The following is a 19,264-nucleotide window of genomic DNA, read 5'->3' as shown; positions in this document are numbered from 1 at the left end:
CTCTGGCTGTGCTCTTGACAGCTATAAAAAGGCTGCCTTTCATGAGGAACAGATCCAAGGACAAAGACAAGGCCAAGGCCATCTACCGGCGCTCCATGTGTAAGATCTCCATTAGCCGCCAAGCTGTAGTCGTCTTTCGCCTCCCGTCCTCCTCATCGTCGCACTAGGAGAAACAAACCAGGAAGGCCACTGATTTCATTTGGCTGCAGTATGGAGGTGTCAAAGTTAGAGAGTTTTCAGTCTGCAGTCATTGGGATAATTTTTCATCTAGTATTTCACTGTTATCCAAGGTCAGACTAGTATTAACTAAAGATTAAAGTACCCCATGCTGTGTCGGGTGCAGTCAGTGACTTATCCTTGTGCTTTTTCCTGCTAACCCCCCACTGCGCCCCGTGTCTGCTACCTCCACATACCCTGTAGAGTATCTACCCTTAGCATTTATCAGATTATAGTGTTACAACTTTGCTATATTAACCTGAAATCAAAGATGCAGAAATCAAATAACCTCAATAAATTTATAACTAAATCTAGCATAACAAGGTGATCATAAGTCATAAGTGTGATGCAGTTTGTGTCATCTACCAAAGCTAGCCTTTCTTTTTTTGTGATTATTGAGCTGCTTTATAACTGGCAAATTATCAGGCAGCTGTGTGATGTGTTGTAAGGCTTCATTTTGTTTTGCTTTTTAAAATTCTGAATGAAAGGCTCAGTGTGTGTGTGTGAGTGTGTGTACTGGGAGACTGGGCGTTTGAGCCTGTGCTGTGTTTACACCTGAATTTGCTTACAGCATGACAAAACAACGACCATCCGCCTGCTCGCCGACACTCACACTCAACATGTAGGGCTTGAAATGAAGCCTTTACTTTCTTTCTCTGTGTCGCTCTCTCTTCATCCGTGTCTTTAGCGTGCTACATTTGAGATCTTTTTCTGTCGACATGGACTTGATGTGACTTGGCTCTGATCTTCTGTGTATCACGCTACCGCTGCTTCTCAAAGCAGTTCTGCATGCCTTCACATTGCTCCACTTTTGCATACAGATTAGTAAACAAAGTGTATAGAGATATATCGCCTGTCTGTTAAGGTATCTGGCTTAGATGGGATTAGGTAGTGAACGATGACAAACCACACAGCTGCAATCTATATGCACTTTATATTTGTTAAATATTCCAACATGACTGCTTGTGCCTTGAGTTCCAAAAAGTTTGTCCTTTTTTTTTTATACCTTAAAGGGGATTTTATTGTAGAAAATCGAGACAACCCTCACTGAAAGGGTTGATGTAGAGGTGTAACTATGTCTTTTCTTCCTACCTCCGCCTGCCTGTTCCTTCAGCTATGAACGACCTTCTGCAGACCATGGCGGTGGCAGGAGGTCCTGGGGCTCAGTGGGCAGGCAGCATAGAGAACCTGGACCGGAGTGACGGCGGAGATGCCAGCATGGCGAGCAGTGGCAGGCGGAATGGGCAGCGCATGAAGGAGCTCGCCCTCTCCACCAACGCCATCGACTGCGCTGTTCTCACACTGCCCAGCGCAGGGCACAGCAGGGCCAAGCTTCGGACTCAGGTCAAAGGTCAGGATGCTCAGGCTGGGTCAGCAGTTGTTTTGGATTCATATTTACTCTTGTTAACATGCGGATGAAGTCCACTGGAAATATATGAGGGAAGATTGTAAAATTTATTTAGATTTGGGTGGGAAAAATATCTCAATCTACTTTGTGTCTCCATAGATAATCCGTCCTTTGAGGATGTTGCTGGATCTTTAGATGACCCCAAGAGTCAAGGTGAGACATAATACCACATCATCAAACTGTAGGCGTGTTGGTAGCAAAGATAAATCATGTGTTATTCAGCAACAGGGGAACATGGAAGTCTTTCAAATGAGCAGACTGGACTAAAAACATAAAATCAGGTCACATCCTCAAGAGTGCCACTGCTGATATTTGGGTTGCTTAAATGTGCTGTCATTAAGTCCGATCTGCAGTTGGAGAATCAAACCGAGAGCAGAAGCCAGCATCAGATCAGCCACCATTGAAAGTAGGATTGATTCTTAATGCAGGTTTTAGGAGGTTTTCCAGAGCAGTTAATCTGCAGTGGGAGCCAGTTTTATCAGATGTGTGTTCCTCTAATGTCCATGACCCTGTTGTTAAAAGAGCCTCAACTACGAACACATGCCTTCAGCTTGAAATAACTCCATAGACTATTGTCATTAGACTCTTTACTGCTCTGCATCCAAACACTGTTTACTGTCACAATGATGCTGTGTTGTTAAACTGAGTTCCCAGAATACACTCATAAAAAGCATAAAATCCTAGTATGCCTTCAAAATGCCTGGAAGAGCCTTGGCATCCACTCTGACTGACATGCCGGAAATTGATTATGTCAGTCAGCAGATCTTCCTCCAGAGATGATATTGATTTTTCAAGCACTTGTTATGGCTGCCACACTTCCTGAACTCTGTTTTGGTGTTTCAGAGGTTTTAAACCAATAAGAGACGCTATATATCAGTCTAAATATCAGAGTAATGTGTCGGAGCCAGTGTGTGTTGAGTTGCATACGTGTGTGTGTTTCATCAGGCCCACAGGTGTACAGCAGTACTCTGTGCCCTTCTCCTCTTGAGCTGAGCGTTATGTGCAGAGTTCCCTGTAGCATCTGTAGTAAGTGACCACAACTTGGCACTGAATCGCACTCTGGCCTGGTTTCCTGGATATAATAAGAACATTAACACCGACCAGCAATGGAATTGTTGGTTTTTGAAATTAAGAGCAAGGTCTTATTTGTGCACCTCTGCTTCTCAGCTTTCCTCCACTCCTCAAAGGTGTCTCACTTCGTTTTATTACTAATTCCTTTCCTCTCCGTCATTCTTTGTTGGACAGTGTTTCCTCCGTCTGGGTTTGGTCCGTGTTGTCTTGTCCCTGCCTTCTCTTCTGTGTATTTTCTGGACAGATTGTGGCTGCTGCCTGGCTCTGGGCCACCCTTCCTACCCTTACGCCTGGCATGTGCCATCTGCTGCCCCAGCAGGAGACGCTCTGTCAGAACTGTTAGCGTGCACCTATGTTACTCTATGTTGTTCATGTGGATAATTATTATAGACCCTAACTGTGTGTTTGTGTGTCTGTGTGTGTGTATTCCCTCTTTTCCCTGACATAGCCTCCAGGCCCTCCAGTCTCCATAGCAACAGGACCATCAGTAGTAATAGTTACAATAACTCCCACCTCACATCTCCTCTGGAGGGTAAAGGTACGCTTCTTCTTCCCTTACATCCGCTCCCTCCCCATTCTCCTCTTCCTAAACTAACCAGTTTTTGTTCTTTCTTTTTATGTCATATCTTTCCTCAAACGTAATTTATCTGCCAGAGGTTGAGTTAATTTTTTTTCTCCCTTGGTGACGTTACAATGACAGATCCTTTTGAATCTAATAGGTGGATTATTGAGGTAAGGTGTTGATGCACTGCATTTCCATCTCAGTCCTCTCCTAAGTCACCTTTACTTGATGGACAGAGTTATTAAGCATGGCTGACAGGTAATTCAGCTCTAGCGATGGATGATGCTTCTACCTCTCCGTCCCACAGGCACGTTGAACGGCAGCCTCAGCCGGCCTCACAGCGAGAGCAGCGGAGAGTTCAGCCTGAGTCTGGACCAGGAGGTGTGGTCCAGCAGCGGCAGCAGCCCCGTCCAGCAGCCCACCTCCTCCCGTTCGTCCCACCAGAGCCCCCTGCAGCTACGGAAGTCCGTCGACCCGTCAGCCACCGCCGGCAGCCCCGGACACAGCCAGGGCAGGAGCAACGAGGTGCTTTCCCTGCAGCAGTTTCTGGATGAGGGTATTGATCCTGTAGAGGTGAGGCCTGTAACTTAGGTTGTTTAGCTGCAGCAAGTCATTAATTTGTGTATTCGCTGTTGTTTCCACCTTGCATCAAATAAAAAATGTCATATTTCACCACAAACAGCAATGTGCATGGTTCTGATGGGGCTGTTCTGTTTTGGTTTCCTCTCTTCTCTGCAGTCCGGCAGTCAGGAGAACCTAACAGTCGACTCCCCACGACTCCCCACTTCTTCTGAGCATGCGCCAAAAGAGCGTCCAACCACAAAGAGCCGGGGAATATTGCGCTCCTCCAGTGGGAGAGCAGGAGCGTTCAGCTCTGATCGCCCACCCAAATCCTCCGGACAGCCTGGTCGTCCGACCCTGCGCAAGGCGGAGAGCACCCGTGTGAGGGGCTCCGTCCCGATCCGCTCCAGCCTGTCGTCACAAGGGAAGGCCACGTCCGTCTCAGAACGTCTAGACTCTGCTTCTGCCACGCTGCCCCGGGCCAGCAGCGTCATATCCACCGCCGAGGGCAGCACGCGGCGCACGAGCATCCACGACCTGCTGTCCAAAGACAACCGGCAGCCTGTGTCCGTCGACGCCGCATCCCCTGCTGCTTCCATTAAGGCAGGGGCTCTCTCCCAGCCCTCACCCAGTGAGTACCATCCATACGGCACTGACCTAAAGGGACCCCTTAACACCACCGACCCAACCCTGCCCAAGTCACAGAGCCTCCCCTGCCATAGCTTGGAGGATCCTGATCTCTCCACCCTCGAGTCTTTCCTCGGCCCTTCCTTCACTGTAGAGTCAGTGTTCATGGACTCCATCTTTAGTGAGTCGGGGGGCAAAAACCTCCCCTTCCTGTCTCTAAACCCCACCCTAGTCAGCAACATCAGTGGGCCTCCTGTTACAAATAAAACACACCCTCCCCCAGTGCAGAGCCACAGTCCTACCCCAAAGCAGACCCCACACAGCGTGAATAATCTGGACCAGCCCCCGAGCCCAGAGGACCAGTCTCTGTGGTACGAGTACGGGTGTGTGTGAACGACAGGGAGGTTCTGGTTTGACTGTAAGACTGACAGGGTGGATAAATGACGAATCCTCCTCCTCTGCATGTATTTATTGGAGCGTCATCTGTCACCGTCGGGTGTGTTTGTTTCATTCTTTATCATTTCCATGGTGCTGCTTGGTGATTGCTGTTCTGGTTTTTTTTTTTTTTCCTGCCTTTTTCATTTCTCTCAGGTGGGACAGGCGATTCTCTCCGTCCAGCAGCATTTATCATTATTGCTTTCTCATCAGTTCAGTTGCATCTACTAATGTTACCCTATTATCTGTTTATGTATCAAAGCTTTGTGGGATAGATCTGGAATTTCTTCTTTACAAAGCAAAATGAAAAATGCTCAGTGTTTCTGATAATGGGTTCATTTTCCATGTTCAAGTGAAGTTTTGTCATATGGGGGGTGTTCTTTTACTATTTTTAACTCATTCACATTATCCCTTTAATTGCACGATTTTGACCTGTCATTCATTTTGATTGCTATGATCAAAATGTTAATCATTTTGATTTACATTTGTATTGGTTTCTAATAATGGTGTGGACTGTTCGCTTTTGTGTTTTGAGTGACTTTTCTGTATATTCTTTTATTAACTGGGCATATTTTGTGGATACGACGTGTCTTAACTGACTTTTTGGGTGTGTTCCAAAATGATGAAGCTTCATTTCCAAAATGATCCAATGGAATTTGTAGGTGGTTAAGTGAAAGTTGGGGAGTCGGATGATAAACAAGCTGGTTTAGAGCAGGAGGATAGTAAGTTGAGAGTGTTTCCATTGGTTGTGGAGTATTTTGGCAGCGTTACTTTTTGTTTCTGGAAAAATATATTCTTTCCGAAATACCAAAACCAGAAGATATTTAATTATGTGATTTAGACAGATAAGATTTTACATAGATTGTTGTAATCATTAAGTTATAATCAAAGACAAGTACTGCTTTATGTGCCAATGATAGTAGTACTTTAAGCCTATATATGCTTATTTATTTCTGCTTTTATATTTTGTTATTGTTTCAAAGTTACTTTATTGTTTTTTTCCTATACATTTTTAACTATTATGAAAATATAAGTCAATGAAAATGCTTTTTTCGTCCAGACATAACATCAGTGTTGCTTTTTTTCTTACCGATGTTACATAAATGTTACCTTTGTGCTACAGACGTAACATAAATGCTAACTTTGTCCTACAGATGTCGAGGGCAGAAAGACTAAAAGCAGGAGTGGGGAGCCGCAGCAAAGCTGCTAACCCTGTCCCCCCCACCCTCGTCTGTCTGCTACCACGCTGTGAGCACGTGGTGAGTGAGCGCTGTCTTAGTGGACTAAATGGCGGGGGGGGGCAGTCTTGTGTCCATGGGAACATAAAACATGGTGTGACAGATGTCATCCATCCTGCTGTGCACTTGCTTCCCCTGACTGTAAGCCTGAACCACCTCACCGCCTCCTTTACCGCTCATCCATCCTTGTTGTGCCAAACGCCTGTTCAGAGGCTGGCAGGACCCCGGTCCGCATGGCATATGACTTTTTTTGGGGTTTTTTTTTTTGCTTGTTTTAAATACTATTTTGCACGCAGTGCAAGGCTTTGCCTTTTTGTGTCCCCGAATCTCCCAATAAGACTTCCACGGCTCCAGAGCTCCATCGTACACCACCTCCATTTGTCTTGTAATGGTGCTGCTGACTGTTTCCTGCTGGAAGAAAAACATGCTAGCATTTAAACAACTGCTTTTTGTAGCTGCATGGCTTTGGTGTAGCACTGAAATTCTTCCCCCTTCTTGTTCCCTTCGCAATGCATGTAGTTCCAGGCCAGCTGCTTCCGTCCGTCTTCCCTTCCTTTCCCAATCACTGTCTACTAACACGCTTTCTGATTTTTAACCTTTTCTCTCTTCTTGACTTTGTACTGTGTTCTCTTAGCTTCTTTCTCCTTTTATTTTCTAATCTGTCTCCTTTTCTTTCTTCTTACTCTTTTTCTCCTTTGCTTGCCTGGGACTCAGAGAGAAAGGTGGCCTTGGAGCTGTGTGTCTGAAGCCGAGTAGTTAATCTGCTTAGACTGTCTACAGTGAGAAAAGATTGTAAATCCCAGTGTTTTTTTTTTTACCCAGGACAATGCAGTAGAGGAAGGTTGCCTCCCTATGTTTATTTTTTCTTCCTTGAATCAAGGATACTGAAGAAAAAGACTAGAAAAGATTTCGCAGTGACTGTTTTCTGTAAATTCTAAAGGCAGATTGCACTGCCATGAGTCCTTCAGTGTGACAAACCTCTCGCTGTGCACTAGTATCTATGGACTAAGACTGAAGTGCCAATTTTCACACAGCCAAAACAGCGATCTTAAGCCGGACTGATGATTTTTTGGATCTTCTGCGCATCCTCAAAGTCAGCCGAGACTGTGTTTGTAAAATGGAAAGCACGCACAAGAAACAATGACATTCAAGTCAAAATACATTCAAAGCCTGTCAGCACAAAAGCATCACTAATTCAACCTGCTATCAGAATCACTATCGCATGAAACAATCATCCAATCGCCCCATGTCTCTTATCCAATCAAAATCGAGGACGGTGTCAAGTGGGGGTTGTTACAAGCCATTGCTGTGTGATTGGCCTGTGGTGTACCAGTCATGTCTGAAGGATGTGTGATAGGACTAAGGAAAGAAAGAGGAATGATGGGGAGAGTTCCGGGTCACCTGTAAGACAGATCCATAACTCATCTTACCATAAATGACCTCATTTTTTCTCATCCTGCTCTGGAATGCAGACAGAAAAAAAACACACTTGCGATTCATGAACATCATGTTGTTTATTTACTTCCTGTCAATACATCTGACTGGACTGGTGACCTGAAATCTACCAGGTGCATACGGAATATGTGCACATTTCTGTTGCAATGTAAAACGTGATGATGATGATGAAACCCAGTGTTTTCCTTCTTTTCCACTTTTACATGAATCCATTTGATGTAATTAAAATTCATCAAGACTAGTGTGTGCTCTGTTTGTGTGTCGTGTCTGAGCATCTAGCTGGAGTTTATTTCCAGATATGAAGACTTCCTCATAGTAGTCTTCATCACATTCACTTTGAAATGACTTAAACCACAGTATGTTCTCATTTGACGTCTAATGTCAACTGCTAAATTTTATAAGTGACATGCAAATGTCTGAATTAGCAAATTAAATCTTTTTTCTTTGACGTGGAAAGACAAATTAAAACCCAAAAACAAGCGTTTCTGAATACAGTGCGCCTTCGGTCTTTGCTGTTGATGTGTTCCAGGAACTACACGCGATTGAGGAATCCGCAATCGAGATCGCGATACGTTTCGTATTTTTTACGGTAATTTAAACGTTTATGAACCCCATAACGATACTGATTAAACCACCTATCTGTATTACCTTTTCCCCCACACTCTTATCGACTGTTTAAAGCATCTTGTGTCTCACGAAAGTCCGAGACTGAATGAACGAGAGCACTTCCGGATGCTGTCAGCCAATAAAATGCGCGTACGGTATCACGTGACTGCCGACCAAACACGCGATGGGGTGGAGTCATAGTTGATGCGCGATCGCGTCAGGGCGCGCTGTACGTCCTTGACTTGGAAGTCTGATTTCAAAACTGAAGTGGATTGTGTGGAGAAGCGTTAAAGCTTACTTGCAAATGTTGAGAAGTTCTATATAAAGAACTACCCTAGTATATATTTACAGTGGGGTCAATATGTATTAGGCAACCTAAAAAAATTAAAAAATAAAGTTCACCCATTTAAAAAGATAGGTTTGTAATTTTCATCATAGGTACACATCAAGTTTGAGAGAGAATGTAAAAAAACAAACCAGGAAATCACATTGTACGATTTTTAAACAATTTGTGAAAATGGGTGGCCAATAAGTGTTGGGCAGCTACAAAAACAACCCTTCCGTCCCTCACAGACCATGCAGTCACCTGCGCTTTAAGAAGTCATTCCGGCCCCCGTTGGTTAACAGTATGAATGACACCTGTTTGAACTGACTAGATGCATAAGAGACACCTGCACACACCTTCGAACTGTCAGGTAGTGATGTCTGAATGGCGCCCCATGAGGCTTCGAATCGTTTAACTTTCAGTACTCGGCGCCCCATTCATTGGGAACGTGGGCGCCCTCTTTGGCAGGGTGACTGTACTGCAACCACACAACAGTCAGCACAGAAAACAGCGCTTTGACGTTTCCTGTATTGCATATATTTTCTGAGTAAAACAAAATATACTCTAATTCAAAGTGTTAATCCTTGTTTGCATTATTGTAGCCAAATATTATAGGAAATTGTTTTATGATCGGTGGTCCTTGCAGGGTTCAGTAAAGCAATAAAAGAGATAGGAACACCTAGGAAAAAGCTGCCGAGCCTTTATACACTAAGATATTTTTATTCTGAATTTTACCTCTGGAATTTGATCAAAAACATTGAATTTACACATGCAGTTGGAGCAAACGTATTTTTTCAACAGCATCGGTTTTAATCAACAATTGAATACAGGTAACATTTAAATGCAACAAACATAAAAATGAACATCGAAACAATAAGTTTTTATGTATGATGTTTATTAACTGTATGGTCATGCAAAAATCCAGCATCCAACTGAAACTCAGTATACAGTATAGACATATGTAGCCCCTTTTTTAAGTTTATAATGCAATAAATTTACTTACGTACAAGCTAAGGCTTTTACTAAAATTTTATGCATTTTTAACGTGAGATAACGTGATTTTTCTATCTCAGAGGGAGCTGTTTCATAACCTTGAGGATGCAAGTAATATAGATTTCCATTTCTTTATCAAGTAAACAGTGAAAAATCACCAGAAAGTAGACATGCATATTTCTTCCATTTGTAAAACTGCATATATAGTGCTGCTATTTGTGTTTTGATCTCTCTCCAGCTTCTGTTTTAAGCACTTTAAGGATCTTTTCTTCCCCTCAGTTCATTGAGGAACTGTTTTAATCCAACATCTGAAATTCAAAAAGTCTTTGGGCATACGTATGGAGTTCACTCAACATTTACATACACTTGAAATTTTTAAAATAAAAAAAAAATGAAGGAAAACAACAGACACCAAGATACATTACTGAATCATTTGTAGGTGATTGATGCGATCAGCCCAACGTTGTTCTGTGTAAAGTCTATATTTGGTCACGTATCCTATTTACAGCAGTGAGACTCAAATGTCCATACCCTGTCAGGTGAAAATTCAAATGTGTTGCATCACAACTGATTCTCCATGACACTTAAGCTGAAGTAGCTGGGTCACTAGTGTTTCTACGGAAGCAAGCCTCATTTTCCATGTCATGAGAAAATGAGGAATGGCAGCGTCATTTTGGCATAATTACTGGTTAATATAATCGTACCTTACACCCAAGTACAGTACAATAAAATGTATAGCATTTGAATATTATCTATTACGTTCTGAAGTTTTCTGGTACCTATCAAGAAGTCAGGGCGGAACTCATTTAATGGGACAGGAGGGAAAATCTAGGCTTTATTTTAAAATAGCGGTGGTTGTAACTCTTCAAATGTTATGCAGAATACAGTGGAGAGAAAATCACTTCTCACCTCCTCTATACTCGAAACGCCTCAGTAGTGCCACCTCATTTTAAGGGGTTGGAAAAGTTGGCAATCTTTAGACTGCTAAAAATAATTTTTTTAAAAGTTGCCCCAGCTGCGTCTTCTAAAGATGCAACATGGTTCACCAGGAGTCTGACTTCTTTTAATATCAACAATCAAAATTTCAATTCGATGCATCTGTTCCTATTGGCGGTTGCTCCTTCAGGCAACTTGACCTCCTTTAAGACGACTTAATCTAAATGTCCCAACGGCTGCGTGGAAAACAGACACAGAAAGAAAATAATTTTGTCCGATTGGTGACATAACTTGTGCCGGACCACAAACAGAAGCCGCAAAACATCACGTTAAAATTTCAGTACTGGTTTTACATGTCGTCATGATGACACACAAGGTGTGTGTGTGTGCGTGTGCTTGTTGGGTAAATGTGGTTGTGTGTTTCAGTTCTCCTGGCACGTCAGATATGCTCAGAAGGCGGTTGATACAGCAGGACAGGGTTTCACATGATCCACAAAGTCTGCCAGTGTAAATAGAAAGACGACGACTGATTCAGCCTTCATCATTAGTGACCACCTGCCTCAGCCTAAGCAGTGTGAGAGAACTACGAGCAGCGTAGCACAAAGACGAGACGCACAGCAAGCCTCACTCCTCCGCTGGTACGAATTCACACCAAGTTTTTACGACACAGTGAAAAAACAGTGCTGCAAAGTTGAACCACGAACACAGAGATATGTTTGTCCTCTTTAAAGGGAGAATCTTTCACCTTGTGTGCTTATGATGTTGTGAATTCCAATACAATTGGCCACAGGAGTGTAATTCAGTGTTATTGTGTCAAGATTTCAGCATTTGTCGTGTGTATTGATCAGTAAAAAAAGCGTTGTGATAATCCCAGCCTCCTTTTACTTAAACCATGATTTTTTTTCTTATTTTTTTTCTGTTTTACAGTTCTGGCTCAAACAAAAATATCAACATCGAAACACTTACCACTACAACAGTTACAACAGAAACTGAGTCAAAAGAGACCAAACTATTGATTGCCATCAGTAAAGGTCCCACAGCACATCAATATAGCCCTCTTCCCATAATACCTTTCTCTGTCCGATCCCTTTTCAACATGCTTTTTATAGTGCCAGAACTTCACACAGAAGTACAGCAAGCAAAGACAGATAACATAGAAATTGTTAAAGAACACAATCAGAACAAGAGACAGGCATAAGGGTGACATCATCGACATCATCACACGGCATGTTTCTGCTTGGACGGAAATGGTTCTGGTTAGCAGAGATCACAGAGCAGGATGGGGAGGATGTCAGAGAGCAGGACCTGAAGTTGCAGAAAGGTTTTCTGTCTCTAAGAAGAACGAACACAACAGCATCGAGTCTTAAGTGTGTGTGTAGAAACAGTACAGGCCATTAGATAGTTTGAATAATTCATGCTTCACATCAACGATTCACAAAAAAACAAACAAAACAAACAATTGGCGTGTGTCCATGCTTTCAGATTAGTTAGTTCAGAGAAGGAGCTTCATACTTTGACGGATGGCGCCTCCCAGTGTTGAACACTAAAACGGCAGATAGACGGAACCCCTTCTGCAACTTCAGGATTAGCCAAGCTCAACTAACGCGACTTAAACTCAGGAGAAGTTCACCCCAAACGGCCGGGACACGTGTGTGTGTGTGTGTGTTTGTATTTACACCTCGGGATCCGAAAGTTGAAAAACAACAACAACAAAAAAAGACTATTCTGATACTCCCCTTCCCACACTGCGAAAATAATAAACATACTTTTTTTTTTTTTAGATATAAATATCTATTTATACACAATTATACTAAACAAAATTCCACGTTTGATTAAAAATGATCATTTTCCAACACAAAATGCATTAAAATTCAGCTAATAACAAAAATTACAAAAGGACAAAATAAAAATAAAAGGTCCCTTCAGTAAAATATAAAATGCATAAAACCCTTTAAAACACAATTAGGTTTTAATGTTGAAATTATGCAAATATTAGTTTTTCCTGTTCCCATAAACCCAAACCTAACTCACCTGCTAAAACATTTTCATTCTATTAGACGCTCTAAACTCTCTCAAGACAAAACCAAAAAAAAATATATACATAATATATATCTGTATATCTATAACTATAGATATATAGACATACTTTGTTATTACTTTTCCAGATAGCACAAACATAAGTGAATAAAGGCCATGGAAGAAAAGGGACCAGGACAGCATCACCCCTGTGTTGCCAGCAGAAGCATGCACCAACTGCAAGGAGGGGGGCCCCAACGGCAGCCGAAGGCCACCATCATCCCGCTCGGCTGGGACTGGATAGTTGTTGGTCGGTCGTTCAGTCAAACGTTTGAAATATGCTGTTTTGTTTTCTTTGTTTTAATTTAGAGCGTGTTACCCCACTAGTGTGTGTTTTTAAAAACTCGCCGAGCCGCCTCTCCTCGGCCGGGATCTTAGGCACCAATCCGACCGTGTAGAATAAATGCTCCAAACAGCCTCGCAGTTCAGGCGAAGCTGGGGGAGGGAAGAATAATTATTAATTAATTAATGAATTCAAGAATCCATTATCAATTCAAAGGTTTGAAGGTGTGGTGAGGTGTTTCCTCTTTACCTGGGTGTGTGTGGTCAGCTCACTGCAGAGGTGCAGCCGGCGCTCCTGAGCAGTGGAAGTGCACGTTGAGCCATTTGGTGTCGCGGCGATGCCACACGCGTGTCTCCTCTGATTGGCAGGAGCGCGGTCGGCCCTGGCTGTCCATGTACTGCGTCAGGCGGATGTAGGCGATGCAGGCGGCGTCCTCGCCAATCAGGTGGACGTGAGGGTTGAGGATGGTGGTGTGAACGGGCTTGCTGTTTTTACTCAGCACTGTGGGGGCGCAAATGGATTGTCAAGGTTTCGGTAAACAGATCTGAGAGCATTTAGAATAAACACGACATTGCAGTGTAGATTAAAAAGAGCAAAGAAATTAGCAGCAATAAATACAAACAAAAATGAACATCGTACAATTCTCAAAGTAGAACTTGTGGAAGTCCATTCCCTCCACCAAGTTGCCAAGAGCCTCAGGCTCAAAAGAAGTCAGTCCAGGGTCGCAGATTCTCCTGTCGGAGGAAACCACAACAGCAAATCAGGAGTTTGACAGTCAGAAATGAGGAGCATTAATCAGCAAGAAAATCAAGTGTCTCCATATCAGAAGTGACAAATGTGATGTTCTTTGTTGGAGTTCCGTCTGCAAACTTACGTGTAAGCCTCGAAATCCCCATTGTTGATGGCTTCAATCAGCTGCTCTGTCATCTTTATGATCTCCTGTTTACGAGCTGATGACAAAAGGGGAGCCGACCACAAGAGGTTAAAGATGGTCAGATATTGTTTTATAGTTGAATGTGCACATTTAACTCCTCACACCGTCGTTAAACTTTAAACATCGACGTTAGAATCATGATCACACAGACGTGTCGACACCTCTGGTAAGTGACATCTGAATTCTCCATGTCCAAAAGGACATTTAAAATCCAAAAGCATCAACATGCATTAGATGAGCCAGTAAAGCAGCTACAAACTCCTGACCTGCAAATAAATCTGTGTTCGCTAAACCAATTTATTAAAGGTAAAACAGACCATAATAACAAAAACAATACTGAACACTGCTGCAAGAATCTTTTCACAAGCATTACAACATCCGACACGTTGCTGCAGTTTGCGCTGCGGCCTGCAGGAGGCGACAAACCCCATCCTGCTTCAATGCAGGATCTCAGCCCTGCAGATGGAGGCCAGATGCAGGGCATCCAGTCCCAGGTAATAAAGGTAGATGACGCAAAACTAAGAAGCCATACAAGCTTTTACCTTTTTGTAATCTGCATGACGCACATTAAGGAGTGATTATCGGGAAAAAAGAAAGCTATAAATTAGCGCGTGAAATATGAGGTTGCAGTCCGGTCTGGTTGCCAGTAGATGGCAGCACAGGAGGACCGTCAGGGACACACTGGGAGACTCATGGTCATTCATGTGGAGCCTTAAACGCAAATCATTTTCACTTGTATGTAGATATTCATAAAGAAGAAATAGAGTTGAAAACTGATTGTAATCACTGCTGGTTCACTGATTTAAAAACTTAACAAAACCAATTTATTGTGAATTCTCAGGTTGGCTCTTGGATACTCAGGCAGAAATCTACCATAAGGAAACTGGTATTAATGATACTAGTCAGAGCTACTGCAGGGAGTGGCCTGTAAAGTCAACTCTCACCACTTGACTGCATTTGACTTAAAAGGTGCATTGAAGCTTCAGAAGGAGGAGTTTAGTACTAATTTACACTCCATGAGGACCAGAAGATCAGCTGGTGCAACAGGTTGCAGAAACCTTTCAGCCTCTCAGAGAACAAGTGAAGAGAGAAGAACAGTCTCTCCATTGTACATTAGTGGTGAGTCACAATAAGATCAACTGCTGGTAAACCAACAGGAGCTGCTTTAAGTAACCGGATTAATGATTTCCTATAAAGCTGCAGGCAGCTCTGTCCTTCATTCACCTGAACACATCGGGGGCTTTAGAGGCAGGAGGAGTCTAAAGGAGGCACAGGTACCTCCTTCCAGGAGTCCACAGTGAACAACTTTATCAACAAAACAACTTCATCATCATCATAATCAGAAAAAAAAAAATTCTAGTAAAAAAACAATATTTCACAGACCTTATAATTTTTCTGTTTATCGGTTTATTATTTACTTGACGAATCCTTTACTTTTCTGGCCAAGCATATTGTTTTGAACAAAACTTTAAATGAATCATATAAATCAAACAAATGCACTATGTTAAACATGGATTTCACACATAGTAACAATGCTGATATAATGTCTTCTAAAATCATTAATTCTGACAACTTCCTTTTCTGTGAAAATTCCTTTTAAATAACGTCTGAATGGTCACGTGTGCAGCTCCGATTCCCCGTCATGCAAAGTATTTCAAAGCAATCTGTCCTTTTTTAACTACTAAACTTCCTGCAACTCCAGTTGCATGAAAAGTTTACCCAGAAGACACGCATTACCTCAAATAACAAAGTGAAGACAAACAGTCCAAAATGTATTTTGACATTTCCTTATCTGATCTTAAAAACAATATAAACATGCAGGCATGCAGAGAAGGTGAAAGTTGGACAAGTACCTTTCCTACCTTTCATCTCCTCCTCTTCTGTGTTGTTGCAGCTCTCCGTGGAGCCCTGAGATGGGGAGGGTTGAGACAAAAACGGACAGAAAAGAGTAATAGAAAAAAAAAAAGATTGATAACGAGAGAAAAGACAAACAGCAGCACACACATTTTTACGGCGTAAGTAAGAAGTAGTTGAGAACAAACACGCAAACAGACGACCGGACGGACAAATGGACGGACAGATGAATCCCCTCCCAGGAGCACAAACCAGCCGGGACAGCAGAGAGGCAAACCACACCGAGCAGCGTGAGCAACAGTAGAGCTAAATTTAACAGGAAGCAGTGTGTCTGTACTTGTTAGTGTGTGATGATTCCACTGGAGGCTTCCGATGTGCTAACAAAACTGTTAGTGTAAAGAAAACTGCTTAAAGTGGTGATACTAGAATATTTGCGAGACTGCAAACCACAAATGAGAGAGTTCATTCTGAAGATGTGCTGCAGTTAAAGATGACAGGAGGAGGATTTTCTCTTCAATGAAGCATTTAAACTAGCAGTTTGGATCCCAAAATTTATCCGCAGAATATTTAAATCACTAATTAAAAAAATTCATTCCCAATTTAATGACTGCTGTGCTTTATACCTGAAGCACTCAACATCACCTGCAGCAAGGCACACCTCAGGGGAAAGTTACTTTTTTATGACATCGCTGACGTTTTAAGCTCAAGGAAAAGGAAATGCACAAAGTATATTTAAAGAACATCCTCCACAAGTTTTCTGGCTGCTAGATGCTACTTGTGGAGGGGAGAGGCGCTTACCTTGGTGCCATCAGCTGGGTTGTGCACAACGGTTGTCTGGGCTTCCTGGGGGGAGGTAGGAAACACTTTACCATGCGGGGAGGTGATTGATTGGATGGGAGGGTAGGCGGGGGGACACCAGGGGGAAGATGTCAGGGAATACCGACTTATTCCATGACAGTAAACATAGAAAACACACAAATGTGCAGATAGCAACACAAAGCACAGGGAGCAGCTGTCCAGAGGTTACGGATTGTTTCTTTTGATTGAAGGAGATGCCTGCAGACGTTTATTTCATGTTCACCAGCGCTGTGGCCGACAGGATCAGCTCAAGATCTCCAAAGTGCATGAAAACAGCCACGAAAACTTAGTTAGTCTGAAAAAAATCACTATGACTGAGGAGGACGGTTCTGTAAATATGAACATGTTCACAACACCTGGAAGTTTTTGGATTACTGTTAAACTTCAAAACAACCAACTTGGTGCTCTTTAATTAAAAGAGGATCAAATTACAAATCCATTCATGCACGATACTATCATGCACACGCACAGCACATGTTAGCCTTGCTATCAGGCATGTAGCATTAGCTAATTATTATGATGACTTCTTTAGGTCTGCGGTTGTTTATCACATTACTTATTTATTACCAACAAACCTTCATAAGAGCAGCAAAGATCTCTTTCTCCTTCAATGGAGAATAAGCAACAGTGACTGCCGTCCCGGTTCATCAACCAATCCCGTTGGAGTGCCTGTGTTTGTGTCATTGCTCCTCCTCCTCAGCCTTGACCACACTCACAGACACATTCAACGTAAAGAGCACCAGAACAAACTACAGATCTGATTGGACACACTCCTCCTGATCCAACCATCAGTGGACCAAACATCTAGGAACTAGAACAGCAGGACATGCAGCGCCTTTGATGCCGTATGGGATTATGGGTAATCTGAAGTGTTAAAATGGTTTTTGGCTATTTTTATCCTCTCACTTTGGGTTTTTATGGGATGTAATTTCAGTCAGTAGCCGTGACTTCTACGGCATCTCTGCTGTTGAACTCACAAACTCATGATGAGGTCTCAGATGTGTTAATCAGAGCGTTTAGAGATGATCACAGGAGGATTTCCCCAACTTGAATAAGAGATGATGTAGTTCCTGATTCTGGTCTTCATGCTGAATCTTGACCTTGATTTTATTAGGTTGTGAATTTATTGACAATATTTCAAGCATGAAACAATCTGTCAAGCTTTTTTGTGGTTCAATCCCATAATATATTTTAACATAGGGGCTGCATATTCATACTTTACAATAATGCTGTTGACTACTCAAGCTCCTGCTTTACCCACAAGTCTTCGTCTTTTGAGATTCACATAAAAAAGATGTGTTGTTAATTAAATGGTTAAAAAAAAAAAAAAATTCGGTTTATATAATATTTTTAAATTCCTGCTTTGTTGAACAGTGAATGAAGTGTTCGTTGAAATGTACATTAAGACTATTTGTCCAATATGTACGTTAGTGTGTCACAAGAAGTTTGGGTAAAACACAAGACAGGAGAGACACACCAGAATTTAAAATCTGTTCCCAACATCACACATTCAGTTCTATACAGAAGCAAAGAGGAAGATGATGGAGGACAAAGAGATGAAGGACGAGAGAGAGAGAGTGGACTAAGTAAAGAGAAGATTCCACTCGACATGGGATGTAACAAAGAAGATGACGGGACAGAACTAAAACATTATAAAATGGAAATTAAATGATGTTGTTAAAAAGCAAAGTGAGAGAACCCAAATAGAGATGAGGTACCATTGGTGCTGAAGATGACATGCTGCTGTCTTTGGTGCCGCTGCTGCTTACTACACTGTTTTTACTGTTGTTTCCCTGTGACTGGGGCAAAGAAACACAGCAAAGAATGACTGCCGGGGGCTCCAAACCATAAACCACTCTGTGAGAATAGAGCTGTTACACTGCCAATAAAAATAATCTACAATTGTGAGTGAGTGAGTGGGATAAGAGCACAAACTGGGAGTCGGGTTCAATGCTAAACAGATTTATCTCACTGTCTTTATCCGTCATCTGCACATTGTTGTCTTGTGCATTTTTGTTTGAGAAGTTGTTTTATTCCCCCGCATGTCAGTTGTGCTCATAGCTTCTAAAAGATCTTATTAATCTTTGACATGTCCCTCATGTTGACCATCAAGAACAAGCAGAAACAGATTCGGTGTCCTGCTCCAACAACAGTGTGAGTATATTGACTTCCTAATTTGTTTAATGGACACTGCTAGTCTCTTTGAGTGCATGCCTGCAAGTATCGCCTGAAACTGTTGCAGACATTGCACAACACCATGGAAAGTTTGGCCAACAGATGCAATTTAAAACAACCAATGTGCTCAAACTGCACAAGCATACAAATACATTTTATAGTGATTTTTAAAAAAAAATCAAATGTCAAGGACTATTTTCTAAAAACAAGAATCAATTTGTAGCAGCACTGCAGCCAAATTCTAAGCCAGAAAATGAGGTTATATTAATGGTTAACAGTCCAGGTCTGTGCATGCAGTGAAAGGCCTTGATGAAAGATACTTAATTTTAAATTTTTAAATCAGTATGAACACTGCGCGCGTGTGTTAATATGTGTATCATATGTTATTTTTCAAATCTGCAGGAAGACTTTACTGAGACCTGTTAATCTCTACACTATCATGACTAACTGTTTACATCACATAACGCTCTTCAACGGTTTTCATTAATAATAAGAACAACAATGACAGCAACAAAGAGAATAATATTAATAGTGGATTGCACGTAAAAATAATTTCACAACCTTTGGAAGAAATTTGAAAGAGTACATGCAAGTACGAGTACATTTTTCCAAGACTGGTGACATATAAACTAAATTTAAGTGAATAACATA

The 19,264-nt window shown here is 42.1% G+C and overlaps 2 protein-coding genes across 22 annotated transcripts in view; one reads left to right on the top strand and one right to left on the bottom strand.

The window, feature by feature from the left end:
- The window catches only part of LOC137603366 (girdin-like), a 57,751-nt gene extending 49,937 nt beyond the window's left edge, over window positions 1-7,814 (top strand). For 3 of the 13 annotated variants that reach the window (XM_068326737.1, XM_068326736.1, XM_068326735.1), the window contains 7 exons: window positions 22-99; window positions 1,331-1,567; window positions 1,724-1,777; window positions 2,570-2,650; window positions 3,144-3,233; window positions 3,565-3,830; window positions 3,996-7,814. In XM_068326737.1, coding sequence (XP_068182838.1) covers window positions 22-99; window positions 1,331-1,567; window positions 1,724-1,777; window positions 2,570-2,650; window positions 3,144-3,233; window positions 3,565-3,830; window positions 3,996-4,838 — 1,649 coding nt within the window. In that variant the 3' untranslated portion in view covers window positions 4,839-7,814. Of the gene's footprint in view, window positions 1-21; window positions 100-1,330; window positions 1,568-1,723; window positions 1,778-2,569; window positions 2,651-3,143; window positions 3,831-3,995 lie in introns of those variants that run through there. The other 10 variants (XM_068326743.1, XM_068326742.1, XR_011037268.1 and 7 more) reach the window with 10 other exon arrangements.
- A 1,433-nt stretch (window positions 7,815-9,247) lies between these two features.
- LOC137604280 (calcium/calmodulin-dependent protein kinase type II subunit gamma-like) overlaps window positions 9,248-19,264 on the bottom strand; it is a 42,619-nt gene continuing 32,602 nt past the window's right edge. For 3 of the 9 annotated variants that reach the window (XM_068328335.1, XM_068328336.1, XM_068328341.1), the window contains 7 exons: window positions 18,157-18,237; window positions 16,379-16,423; window positions 15,580-15,634; window positions 13,667-13,742; window positions 13,432-13,526; window positions 13,042-13,293; window positions 9,248-12,944 (listed from right to left, as the gene is read on the bottom strand). In XM_068328335.1, coding sequence (XP_068184436.1) covers window positions 13,061-13,293; window positions 13,432-13,526; window positions 13,667-13,742; window positions 15,580-15,634; window positions 16,379-16,423; window positions 18,157-18,237 — 585 coding nt within the window. In that variant the 3' untranslated portion in view covers window positions 9,248-12,944; window positions 13,042-13,060. The remainder of the gene's footprint in view (window positions 12,945-13,041; window positions 13,294-13,431; window positions 13,527-13,666; window positions 13,743-15,579; window positions 15,635-16,378; window positions 16,424-18,156; window positions 18,238-19,264) is intronic. The other 6 variants (XM_068328344.1, XM_068328337.1, XM_068328338.1 and 3 more) reach the window with 3 other exon arrangements.

Source organism: Antennarius striatus, chromosome 11, assembly GCF_040054535.1.
Source record: "Antennarius striatus isolate MH-2024 chromosome 11, ASM4005453v1, whole genome shotgun sequence".
In the NCBI taxonomy this organism is placed as follows: domain Eukaryota; kingdom Metazoa; phylum Chordata; class Actinopteri; order Lophiiformes; family Antennariidae; genus Antennarius; species Antennarius striatus.
The sequence above is the reverse complement of the archived record's forward strand: the minus strand, read 5'-3'. Positions and strand labels throughout refer to the sequence as shown.